The sequence below is a fragment of the Carya illinoinensis genome, chromosome 10, assembly GCF_018687715.1.
Source record: "Carya illinoinensis cultivar Pawnee chromosome 10, C.illinoinensisPawnee_v1, whole genome shotgun sequence".
NCBI lineage: Eukaryota > Viridiplantae > Streptophyta > Magnoliopsida > Fagales > Juglandaceae > Carya > Carya illinoinensis.
This window is the reverse complement of record NC_056761.1, coordinates 6,658,589-6,671,910: the sequence shown is the minus strand read 5'-3', so window position 1 is coordinate 6,671,910 and position 13,322 is coordinate 6,658,589. Positions and strand designations below refer to the sequence as shown.

Here is a 13,322-nt window from a genome sequence, read left to right as displayed (position 1 = left end):
CAGGTATCGAGATAAAAATTAAACTTTTTGAAATCTTTCTACAAGCTTAAGCATTCTGCCAAAGGTATACTGACTTTAGCATCAGAAACTTCCCGACCACCACCCTGGCGGACGTCTTGTGGTGTTTTTCTTGTGTTCATAGGCCCAAGACCAAAGACCCAAATTGTTGAGAACTTATTTAAAGGCATACGAAACACGACGTTTGTCCTAATATAAATGACTATCAATTATGTAAGAAAATACTCAGGGCCTTAGGCGTAGGAACACAGGCCTATGTGCAAGATGCTTGAGCTAACTGGATAAACCCTTGCCCACAGGGGGCTTTTGGGCCCAAAGAACATAGGCCTTCGTAGGGATTGAATCAGGAGGTAGACTTTACAGGCAGAATACCTACAATCCTTTGACCACAAACAAAGACGGAGGGGCGACCCGGCGCATCACACTTGTGACAGGTAAACGGGATAGACGACCACACTACATTAAATATACCTCCTAGAAAGTCATGCCGTATTAACTAAGTATGACTGAAAAGGCTATGGAGAGGACACTTCCCACTGCTGCATGGCATGGACGATTGATCACAGAGATCAGGTATAAAAACAACTTTCAAGTATCAGGATAAAGATTAGACTCTTTAAACTCTTTCTACTCACTTAAGCATTCTATTAAGAATATACTAACTTTAGCATCGAAGACTTCCCGGCCACCACCCCGGCAATCGTCTTATAGTGTTTTTCTTGTATTCACAGGCCCTAAAACGAAGACCCGAGCTGTTGAGAACTCGTCTAAAGGCATACAAAACACGAGGTTAACAAATAACATTCACCTCACATCTAGTCATTCTCACTACAATAATATAGTTTAATCTGAATTTAGATCCTCTAAAGTTTGTACGATTCCAACAATGTTTATTATAAATTAGTAATATATAATCTATTTTATGTATTTATCTATCTCATTTTCTAAATCTTCAATTTATATAAGAAATTATGTAATTAAGTTCAACTCTATATCGTAAAACCTTTGTGCAGTAAGTTGCACACCTAACAAAGACAGACCTTAAGCATAAAATTAAACAAAGTATAAAATGGATCTCGACCCCATTTTTGAGAGGTGATATTCCTTAACCCACACACAAAGAAACAACAATCGAATACTCATTTGTACGTTAACCTTGGACATCACTACTACATTTTCCCTCTCCATCTACCGTTGGAGCTAGGCTACTGCAAGTAGGGACTGTCTTCATATAAAATTAATGTTAGGTACAAATTCTAAATAAACAAGTTCTGCTCATGTCTTTTGTGAAAAAGTGGATCTTATTAAAAAATAATTTCTTTTTTTAAAGGTGAAATATACTTTTTTTACAAAGGGATGAGCAGAATTGGTCTATTTTGAGACTTTTATAAATAATTTTTCATGCATTAACTTGGGGGACTTCAACCACAATATCCAACTTCCAAGCTAAGAAATAATTTTCCAAAATATGTGATGAACAAATAGCTTGGTCTGTAGACTGCCACACTTTTTTTTTTTAGTATACTTATTAGAAGAAAAATTCTATACACCGGTCCATACTATTATTTCACTTTTATTCTACTATGTAAGTATGGCATATTTATCATTATTGGATGATCTTTTATTAAATAATTTTTTATCATTTAATAATAATAAATGTGTCACATCTTATATAATGAGATAAAAGTATGATGAAAATGTAATGTATAACATTACTCATGATATATATATATTGAAAAAAATATTTATTATAATTAAATAATAATTTATTACATATATTTTATTATTATTTAATAATAATAAATAAATTACATCTTATTTATATGATAAAAATAAGACGAGAGTGATGCATACTTTTATTCATATATATTAGGATGCATGAAGCAAGTACCAGGATACTGATTTTGATCACTATTAATTAATAATAGCGTTGTTTGGGTGCAGTAAAAGCCAACTAAAGATTCTGGGTTTGCTCATCCATCTCAATCATACACTCAAACCTACGCCAAATCAGATCCCCGTAACAGTCAACTCGACCAACTGACAAAGATACATTAACCTAAATTAAGCACAAAAATAAATAATGTGTAATCCACGTGTATCTATTTTTTTATTTTTTTTTGTGTAAATAATAAAAATTGCAAGGATCCTAATCTTTAATACATCTTTCCTTATTATATACGTGGCTTTTTCTTTTAAATAAGATGGATGAAATCTTCAATTTTATTGATAAACAGGATGAATATTTTTTACAACCGATGGAAAACATTTTGGGGGCTACATAAATTTTGAAACTAAAACTCTTGTAAAAACCATATATTATAAGAAATTAATCTATATAATAATCGTTTCAAACTATTAATCATAATCCCTAAAGTGAGAACTCATGCTTTATCCAAAACATATATTTTATATAAATGTTTTGGTAAGTAAAAAAAAAAACTCAATGAAAAAATTATGTAAAATGATACAGTCAATAACATTAATAAAATGCATAAAAAAATATGTAAAAAAATGATTGTACAAATATGTTTATGTCACTACTCAAATGACAAACAAAATCATAAACAAACTTATTATAATGTTTTTTCTTAAATAAGTTTGAAACATAGGTGATAATTATATTTTTAAAATATGGAGTTTTATAATTGGTCAAAAATAAGAGGATTGAAGAAAAGGATAAAATTTGTTTGCCTGGGGTTGACCGCCTTGCTTGACTATGGTTAAAAAATTTTGTTTTTTTATTTATTTAATAATTAAGAAAGTGATTTTAAATATATTAATATATATAATTTTTATTTTTAAAAAATATTTAAATATATTAAAAAAATTAAAAAAAAAAAAAATTGAACTGGGCACAGCTTGCCGGCACAGTAACCCCTTCTAGAGAGAATACTTGATAATTAGTGGTGCCTGACACTGTGACCAAAGACTCGGAACAATTTCTCTCTCCTCTACAGCTTTCATAATAATTAATAAATAACACCTCCGTTCTATCTCTGACATTTATTACAATCATTCCTTCATTTTGTATACTGAGAATTCAGAGAAAAAGAAAGAGAGAAATAAATGCCGTTGGTAAGGTTCGAGTTGAGGAACGAGTATGGCCTCGGGCAACCGGACATTTACAGGCAAGTCGACCGAGAAGATCCTAAGGCCGTGCTCGATGCTGCCGCCGTTGCTGGCCTCGTCGGGATCTTGCGCCAGCTCGGCGATCTTTCTGAGTATTGCTTCTTTCGCTCCTCTCTATTTTTGCTTTGCTGCATTTATTTTAGCGCTCTAGTTGAATACAGAGTTTTTGAGGAGTATTGCTTCTTTCGCTCTAGTTGTTTGTATTTTAAAAAGGCTCATTAATTTCTTAGAGCTTCCTGGCTTGCTTGCTTTGGGAGTGCAAGCAAACCTTTATTTGGGATGTTTTTATAAAAGTTTTGAAATTTTCTTCGTGATAAATATTAAATTCCTCTCTGTGCGTCTCTACGTTTGGGAGTTTCTGGATGGTTCCTGGAAAGAATGAGGGAAATATATGTTCTTTTGTTGTTCCTGAGAACTTTTCTGCTTATAGCTATCATAGTGCATTGAGCTTGCAATTAGGTGTTGTTTTTTTTATAAGTATCTTGCAATTAGGTGTTATGAAAAATAATGCAAGAAAAATAAAGTAAAATAAGAATCAATTACACACGACACAAATCAACATGGTTTGACAAGGTCCTTACGTCCACAGAGATGCAGATGATTTTATTCTCTTCAAAGTCAAATGCAGTGCGGCAAAATACAATATGTGGTCGTACAAAATTGTACAATATATATGTGTGGCAAAAACCCTAATTAGGGTCATTAGCGCATAAAAATTAGTGGTCAGGTCAGACCGGTTTAAGCTCTAAAGCCGGCTCAAAATTTTTCCCTCGGAGCTTCAACCCCGGACCCTCATGAGGCTTGTCCATGTTCGCTTCGGCTTGGGACAAGCTTGCGCTCCATGGCCCAAGCCTTGTTGAAAACCCACCAAAAAAACTCAAAAGAATCATTGTCGGGTCATCAAATCGGGGCACCATGTAACAAAACCAGGCTCCACACAAAAAACCCAACATTAGGCTATGAGAATGTCTTTTTGAAATTTTTGGTGGTTCTTGTTTGGAGCTAAGATTTTATTGTGATCATGGAGCCTTCATTACCTGTTGTCAAGGCCTATAGGATTTCAGCTATGTTGGAGACAACTGGATGTTGTGAGACTGAGAATCTTGAAATTATTGAGCTTTGTAGGAAGGCAAATCAGTTGAAGGCATTCTGGATAAGGTTTGACTTTTTGCTGATGAAAATGTAGGACTCCAGGCTTGGTTTGGCATTGGGAGGTGATCTCACCTTATCTCAACTCATCTCATCTTATCATTACAACTTTTTCAAATTTCCACACAAAATATAATAAACAATTCAACTTTTTAAAATCCCAATTCAATTTTTTCAAATCCCAAAACAATAATAACAATATTTTATTTAACTTAACTTTTTAAAATCCTAATTCAATTTTTTCAAATCCCAAAACAATAATAACAATATTTTATTTAACTTTTATCTTTCATCTAAAACCATTTCATCTCATCTCATCTCCCTGAATCCAAACCAGGAGGTTTGTGCTTGGACGTTCAAGGTGGCATGAACTTTCAAGTTTAGTGGACCTAGTAATTGAACATGACCAATGTTTATTTTGGCTGGAGATTGTTGTTGCTGTTGCTATTGCTAAATGGGAGCTCCTTAAGCAGAGTGAAAGGCCAACAACTGTGGGAATACTCACTACTTGTATCCATAGTATTCATCTGACAATATTAGCCATGAGATGTTAACTTGTTTACCTTGGCACACAGACCACAGTCTTTTACTGAAACCTTTTTGTGTCTGCGCCACTCTTTTCCTCCTGCAACTTGATTCTGGAGTTTTTTATGGTTTTCTAAATGTGCATCATCCTGGTTGTGAAATATGGAAAAGTATACAATTTTGGACCCTTTGAAATACTCCTACTTTTCATCCCCCCTTCCTTTTTGTTGAGCGTGTGGTGTAACACAGAGCAAGTATGAGGGCTTCTCTCTTCTGTTAGGGGAATCAATGTTCTTTATCCCTAGTTTTTCATACCATGTAAAATGTTTCTCTATAATAGCTTTAACATAAATACATTATATTCTCTAGAACAGCTTGAAATGGATCAAACATTCAGTTAAGTATATTATATTATTTGGCACAACTGTTCTTTCAAAATGTACCGTGTTTGTATCTGGCTTTAACTACCACACAACAATTACACCTGATATTGATCTGTGAAATGGTGTAGGTTTGCAGCAGAGGTATTTCATGGCTTGCAGGAGCAAATGATGACTATAGTGTCTAGAAGCCATAAACTGAAGGCCCGTGTACAGCGCATTGAAGCTGCACTTCCTCCCATTGAGAAGGCTGTTCTTGGCCAGACAAGCCACATACATTTTGCTTATACTGCCGGTATGGCTCTTTACCTTTGCCTTAACCTGATGTCTTATATTTTATTTTTCATATGCCATCAATTCTAGGAGTGCTTGTGTGGTGCCCCTTTGTATTTTTTAAAAAATACTGTCTTACTTGCTAACAAATATGTAATAAATTCTAGAGAATATGGTATCATGTGTGAAGTGCTGTCAGCACATACTTACAAAAAAAAAAAAAAAAAGTGCTGTCGGCCCATGAAATTACATTCACAGAAGACCATTTCAGCAGAATTAAATCACTTCTTTTATACCTTGTTGAGCTTTGAAAAAGGATCGACATTATTTCATTGATCCAAAACCTAGAAGGAACCTTGTAAATTAAGTACTTTATGTATCTATAAATATACTATTAGAAGAAGATTCTAGAATATTTCACCAAATTTAATCTTACCCGATTAAAGGTTTCATCTGATGGACACACAGTATCATAGACACAGTGTGCACCTAACAGTTCTAGCCTTCTAGTGGACAAAATTACGTAAAGTCGAGTCAATGTGGCACTATTGCAGGCAATAAGGGCTTGCATGGTGCTCATAGATAGTCTGGTTCAGCCTTAATTTTCATCTTAACTTTATATTTTTGGGAGTTCTAATGTAGCGATTTTTGCTACATACTCAAGATTCTTTTAGTAGCGCATGACACTTTCCACTATTCAAATCCTTTACGAAAGCAGTTTCTTTGCAGGTTCTGAATGGCATCCTCGTATTCGAAATGGACAAAATCACTTCATCTACAATGACTTGCCACAATTTATTATGGACTCCTATGAAGCATGTCGCAATCCTCCACGTTTGCACTTGCTTGACAAGTATAATTAACGTTTTCTTAAAATAGTCAAAATTTTGTTCTCAGTATTTGTTTATTATATGGATGACAAATATGTCACATGTTGAAGTTTAAGGTTGATCCTAATTATTAGATATTGGAACCTTTCTGCTTTGCCATTCAGGTTTGATACTGGTGGTCCGGGATCTTGCTTAAAGAGATATTCAGATCCAACTTTCTTTAAGAAAGCATCAGCTACCTCTGATGAAGTGACTACTGAAAGAATCCGAATCAATAAAAATGCTCATAGAAGCAAGGTATGTACTTGCATAATGAAGAAGCTCAACAGCAGTATTAAATAATTATAAGAACCATTTATCTTAATAAAAATAATGATGTACCGTCCTCTTTCTTTAAAAAGAAGAACCATTTTTATAAATAATGATGCACTTTAAATTTGTCAGTTCGTGATTTGTCTCCCTACTCCATAGTCAGATTGTAAAAATAAGATTATCTTTAATTTATATAAATTTCCCGCATAGAAGATTAATCTTCTTTTGAAATCATCAATGGATATATTTACATAGTTGTGCTGATTGACTTAGTCATGGAATGCTATGGCCTCTGAAATATATTTCATTTCAGCTGATTATAAGGTTTCCAGATATTGCTTCCATACAACATATTCTAAAAGTTGCACAAACTTATGTACTTAAATGCTGCCGTTATTTGGATTTGTATATTGATTAAAAAGCTAAAATGGACAGAAGAAAAGGTCATCACAGTGGAATCGAAAAGGACAGCGTGGTGCATCAAGATCCAATAGCTGTAGCAGGTAGGATTTCTTTATGCATACAATTGACCTAGGCATATCATCATTTAATTTTGTGGGATTTAAAAGGTATGGGGCATTTGACTATGCAGATTGCAGTTTGCTTCTCTTCCTGTTAATGGTCAAACTTCCATGCAAACTGCCTCAGCTGTAGATGTGGCTTCAAATTCTAAACTAGGAGACCATTCAAATTCTTTTGATTCAAGAAATGGTCCGCAGTTTACTTCTTATATTGTTGATGACCAGGCCTCACCTCAAACAGCATCTGCAGTTGACATGACACTGAAACCTGACACTGGAGACCATTCAAATTCTTTTGATTCAAGAAATGGTCCGCAGTTTACTTCTCATATTGTTGATAACCAGGCCTCACCTCAAACAGCATCTGCAGTTGACATGACACTGAAACCTGACACTGGAGACCATTCAAATTCTTTTGATTCAAGAAATGGTCCGCAGTTTACTTCTCATATTGTTGATGACCAGGCCTCACCTCAAACAGCATCTGCAGTTGACATGACACTGAAACCTGACACTGGAGACCATTCAAATTCTTTTGATTCAAGAACGGGCTCAGGAGATATCGAATGTGTTTTCCATCTGATTTCCATGCAACCTGAACAGCAGGAATCACTCTCTTCTAGGTTGATGCAGCGTAATGATACTCTTGATTCAGTTTTTCCTGACGAGCAGACCAAGGCTGTCGATGATAACATTCCAGGCAGTTCCTTACTAGAAAAAATTGCTTCCAGTTCTTCTTGTGTTACCTGGGATGAAAAGGCAGAGATAGTGGAGCCCAACAGTCAGCAAAGTGATAGAGAGGAAGCTCCAGAGATGCCCTCGACAAAGTCTGATGTAGATACACATGGGGAGAGAGCTGTTAACTTTACAAATATTGATCAAATGCATAGCCTGCTTGATTGTAAAAACAGTCTTGAGTTTATCTCCAACGGTATTCAGATCAACAGCATTGAAAGTGAGCCAGTTTTTCCTGATGAGCAAACCAAGGCTATGGATGATAACTTCTCAGGCAGTTCATTACTAGAGAAAATTGCCTACAGTTCTTCTTGTGTTACCTGGGATGAAAAGGCAGAGATAATGGAGCCAAATGGTCAGCAAAGTGACAGAGAGGAAGCTCCAGAGATGCTCTTGACAAAGTCTGATTTAGATACACACGGAGAGAGAGCTGTTAACCTTGCAAATGGTGGTCAAATAGATAGTCTGCTTGATTGTGAAAACAGTCTTGAGTTGATCTTCAACGGTAATCAGATCAATGACATTGAAAGTGAACCAGACAACTACATGGATGCACTCAATGCCATTGGATCGGAATCTGAGAATGATCTTGACTATCAAACAAAAAGAAAAGTGGAGCGGTATGCCTCCAACACCAATGATGAAGGAATAAATGAAATCCATGAGCTTCCTGCAAATAGCTCAGACCATAACCATCCAGAGTTGGAATCTGATATTGCATCCTGCAGTTTCTCAAATGAAGAAGTGCCATCATATATACCAAACTCACTTTCCCCGGAGAGAGTTGTACAAGAACAGATGCCTCTGATCACTAAGATGCCTTCTAATTTAGAATTTTCAGTAGACGATGATTTCAGTGGAGGTGCTGATGCTCACAATGGTTCCAAATTGGAATCTGTTGTTACTGGTCCATCCTCTGCCCCCAAAACTTCTGATTTCGGGGATCTATCGATGGATAAGATGTTTAGCAGTTTTTACAAGTCTGATGAAACTCCTGCTGACTTTTCTGGTGTTCGTTCAATTTCGTTCTGGACTAATGGTGGTCTTCTTGGACTTGAGCCATCAAAACCTCCTGCTTATGGCATGTCAAATGCTGTGGGTCAGGATTTGGTAAACGGAAGTAAAGACGACACAGTTTTCCCTTCAAAACATGGGTTTATGCTAAAAGGTGATGAACTTGAAGGTAAACTAGATAAGTTGGACAAGAAAGATGGAGGCATTGAAAAGGATCCAAGTTGTGTTTGCTCTACATCATGCCAAGATGACCAGGAAGATAGTATGTCAAAAACGAAGACATTTGGGCGATTTTCACCAGCTGATTCAGATGCCAAATGTGAAAATTTCAGTGTAATGGCACCTAAAACTGTAGTGCCAGTCTCACCACATATCAAATCCATATCTGCCGAATCCAATCAAGAGAATGATGAAAACTCATCTCTAGTGTTTGGACTCAGCCAAAGGTTACTAGCAACTGGTTTATACAAAAAAGTTTCACATGTCCATGATGACAATCTTGAACCTGCTAGTTCTATGAATGCTAGTGGTTTGGAGCAATTCAGTGGGCAACGTAGAGTTGTGAATCAAACAATTCCTGAGAAAAAACTTGAAGAGCGGTGTGGACATGGCTCTCCTGTAGATTCACTTACTTCTTCACCACCACTAGAACATATGAAAATATCTTTCCATCCTCTAAATGGCTCTGAGGCTTCCAAACTGAAACTGAATTTTCCTGATGCGAATCAATGCTTTGAAGGCATAAGAGACATGTTTCCATCATTTCAGTTGGTCCCTGAGGCTGGTATTCCTATGAATGATTTTGGTTTTGAGTCTGACGATGACACATTTTGTAGATCATCTCCTTATATGTCCGATGATTGCCACAGCCATTACTCTGCATCAAATTCTGAGCAGTGGGAATCTGGTGAAACTCCTAAAAGCAAGGATCCCGAACCCCATGATGCCTTATGTGGAATCTCATCAGCGGAATCTATATCAACTTATCAGGAGTTTGGGAGAACGATCAACAATGGCATCCACATTGATTGTGGAATTAGAATTGCAGATACTGGGAACGGTGTGGAACCTTCTTTGTCTGGTTCTCTGCTTGATCTTCCCAACTTTGATACTGTGAACCCTGTACTTCAGCAAGTGACAAATGAAGATTCTAATCTCCTCAAGTTGGAATGTTCTGGACGGCTTGTACCACAACCGCCACCTCTCCCTCCAGTACAGTGGAGGGTATCAAAACCTAATTTTTATGTGATAGAATACAAACAAGATGATGTCCCTGACGCCCTAATGCATGCATCTGATCTGAAACATTTTGGATCCGCAATGTCTCAGCAACCAAAGCCAACCCCAGAGAAGCAACAACGAACTAATGAGGAGGCTGCTGCAATAGTACAGATGGGCAAGGTACCTTGGTAGTGTTGTCAATTTTTTCTTTTGATAAGCAGTAATGCTGTTTGTTGTTGTTTTTCGATTCGTAATCTTCAATTAAACAGAGTTTTATTTGTGTAGCAGCAGGACCAGCAGAAGTTGAATGAGCAGAAAGAAGCGAATCGAACTATGAATGACAAGGAGATGGACGAAAGGGAAAATTTCCTACAACAAATCAGATCAAAAGTGAGTAGCCATTTCCTTTTGTGTTTTGGCTGCTTTTAAAATTCTGGGTGAATATGAAAGCTATCCCTATATCAGACTTATTTGGATTAGACCAGGGAGTGTCCAAATATATATTAAAACAATTTGGGATTCTTGAGATTTGAGAATTTGTGCTTGTGAGAGTTAGTTGGCCTTTAATCTGCCTTAACTCCCTTATTTGAGGATGCAACTTCTACTGCATTAGTTCTGCAGGATTATAAAGAAAGTTCATAAATCTTTCTAGATAAGTTTTGTTTCTTATCCGTGAAAGGAAAAGTAGGGAAATACCAGTTTCACCTTATTTTGCCAGTGCAAAAACATTTACTCCTTTACGTTCTTTCTTTCTATCAACTACCAATTCACCTGATGAAGTACATTTGTCATTTAGCTTTGAATTTTCATCATCATGATTGATATCCACTTTGTCCCGAATTCTTTAGTTCTAATTTCTCAATTTTACCTCCTGTTGTCCCAAGATTGCCATGTTGGTTGTTTCAGTGTTTTTTTTTTTTTAAATGACGGGGAACCACTTTACAGCAGAGCCCTTAGGACTCCCACCTAAATCGCAGTTTGATCCCAGGGGGAATCAAACCTGTGACATGGGACTCATGCATACAAATTCACCTTTACCACTTGGATTTGTTGTTTCACTCTTTTTTCTGTCTTCCTTTTTTGGGGGCAATGGTAATTGTCCTTTCTATTTGTCAGCACAATGAATTCATGAGATTTAAATATCAAACAACAGCACTCATTTTGTAATATCATAATTATCTACATTCTGTGGTACACATGCTAACTTCCAGCAGGACTAACTGTGGGGTCCATGAGCCTGAAGTTAATGTGCGTTTTCAGCATGTTTATTTCTGACTGACTGTATATATCTAAACTCCTGATTTTAGTTTACATACTAAATCCAATCAAGAGAGTTTAGTTTGCTCGCTAACTTGTGATCTTTCAATATGATCCCAGTCATTTTGCCTGAGGCGCACAATGACAACCAAGCCAACTGATACACCAGGACCTGCTACAGATTTCAAAGTCACTGCCATTTTGGAGAAAGCTAATGCCATTCGCCAGGTTCGCCATCCATGCTGCTTCCCTTCGTTTCCTTCATTTTCATTCTCCTGCTATGTGTAACGCCGTAAAACTCACAGTTGAGAAACTTTTCAGGCTATTGGGAGTGATCATGGGGATGATGATGATACCTGGAGTGATGCTTGATTTATTCCTTTCGGTTGGTTCCATGATAAGAAAATCTCCTATAGCTTTGAGTACAGTTGTGAGGGGTAGCATTACTTTACATGTGAATAATCTTTTCTTTATTTTTTTCTGTAACTATTTGTAGGGGTTCCTTGTATCATATTGTGATCAATTTTTTGATTCCTTGGTAAATGTATGTTGTAAGCAATTAGATAAACACTTGAGCTTGAGCTTGAGGACAATGTAATCTGCATATTTGAGGCAGCAATGTATCCGTGATGCCCGAAAAATGTGATGGTTATGTTCAGGAAGCGTACAATAAAGTCGGATGGCCCACCCGGCCCGACTCAAAATAACTGACCCTGTAAGAAAGGGGTCGGATGCCGGAAAGTTTCGGCTATATTTTTAAAGTTGTCGGGTTGGGTTGGTTAATAACCGGATACCAAATCATCTATCCACGGTACCCGAATTATTGAAAGTACGTGTTAAACGATGTCATTCAACTTTAATTAAAAGAAAAAGATCAACAAAAAATAAAATGGAAGTGGATCAGGTTGGAAATGTCGATTTTTTAAGAATACTTCTTGGGTCAGAAACTTGGCGTACCTTTCTGGTTCGGAAATATTTATTCCCACTCGAAAATAATTTCAGATCGGGTCAGAGATTCGATTTCAGACCGGGTCGGGTCTAACCTTGGGGGGTTTATGGAGGGGACCTGAGCTTCTCTGACTTGAACTTGACCATGGATGAGGATCTTTACAAATTCTTTATCCATACATTATAATTTTTAAGATAAGTTCGGCATATTCTCTTAAATAAAAGTGGATAAATATGAAATTTATGTTTAAAAAAATATTTTTTAATAATAAATTTAATTATTTTTTAAAAAAGAATTACAGATTTTATAAATTACGAGAGCTTTAAAGACAGAAAGGATAGATAAAAGAATGGCTAGTTGGGCCACTATTTTCTTACTTCATTGGACTTCCATACGTCAAAAAGTACTAAACTGGATATTTCGGCCTTTTTCACACTTTCCAATCGGCTTTTTGTTCAGCATTTATCAGTCTGTTTTGTGCTCTCTTTTTTTCATTCCTTTTTCTCTTTTTCTTTAGCATTGTGGAAAAGCTTGTTGATCGGAAACATGTCACAAAATGGAAAGTGATTCGTGAAACTAATCAACCTGCTTTTGGGCATTTGGGAAGCCTTTCTTTCCATCGAAACATTTCACAAACTTTAGCTTTTGATTTTTCATGCATGTCCCGGGACAACGTATGGGAGAAATGTCATTTGAAGTGAGTAGTAGTGTAAAATACATTCTAGGGCTTTATATTTTTTTATTTTTGTAATAAAATTACAACACAATTATTTATTTAAATATAAGGAAGATTGGGTACTCATATAAGGAACTTGAAATCAATAAACTGCCCACCAATCTTTCTTTCTTTCTTTCTTTCTTTTTAATCAAAAACCTATTTTATTTGGTCAATGCATGACCATGTCACGATCGAGGGATGTCCCAGATTCCTTTACTCCTAAACCTCTTTACAAAAGTTCAAGGAAAAAAAAAAAAAAGGTGAAAAGAAAAGAAGACTTTGACGCCT

General features: G+C 36.2%; 1 protein-coding gene across 4 annotated transcripts; it reads left to right on the top strand.

Annotated features, from left to right (window-relative positions):
- The first annotated feature begins 2,939 nt into the window (after positions 1–2,939).
- LOC122279063 (protein SCAR3-like) lies at positions 2,940–12,025 on the top strand. 4 transcript variants are annotated; one of them, XM_043089380.1, is made up of 10 exons: positions 2,940–3,242; positions 5,336–5,499; positions 6,207–6,330; positions 6,472–6,604; positions 7,055–7,122; positions 7,212–7,365; positions 7,486–10,290; positions 10,396–10,500; positions 11,488–11,595; positions 11,689–12,025. In XM_043089380.1, the coding sequence occupies exons 1-10, from the start codon at positions 3,088–3,090 to the stop codon at positions 11,737–11,739; spliced, it is 3,867 nt and encodes a 1,288-aa protein (XP_042945314.1). In that variant the 5' UTR covers positions 2,940–3,087; the 3' UTR covers positions 11,740–12,025. The 4 variants fall into 4 exon arrangements, with proteins under 4 accessions (XP_042945314.1, XP_042945315.1, XP_042945311.1 ...); XM_043089381.1 differs by having other exon boundaries at positions 7,212–7,390; positions 7,631–10,290; XM_043089377.1 differs by having other exon boundaries at positions 7,212–10,290.
- The last annotated feature ends 1,297 nt before the right edge of the window (positions 12,026–13,322 follow it).

Coding starts and splice junctions, on each gene's coding strand:
- LOC122279063 (XM_043089377.1), top strand. CDS start 3,088: ATGCCGTTGGTAAGGTTCGAGTTGAGGAACGAGTATGGCCTCGGGCAA. Junction 6,605..7,054: donor AAAATGCTCATAGAAGCAAG/GTATGTACTTGC, acceptor TAAAATGGACAG/AAGAAAAGGTCATCACAGTG. Junction 11,596..11,688: donor AAGCTAATGCCATTCGCCAG/GTTCGCCATCCA, acceptor GAAACTTTTCAG/GCTATTGGGAGTGATCATGG.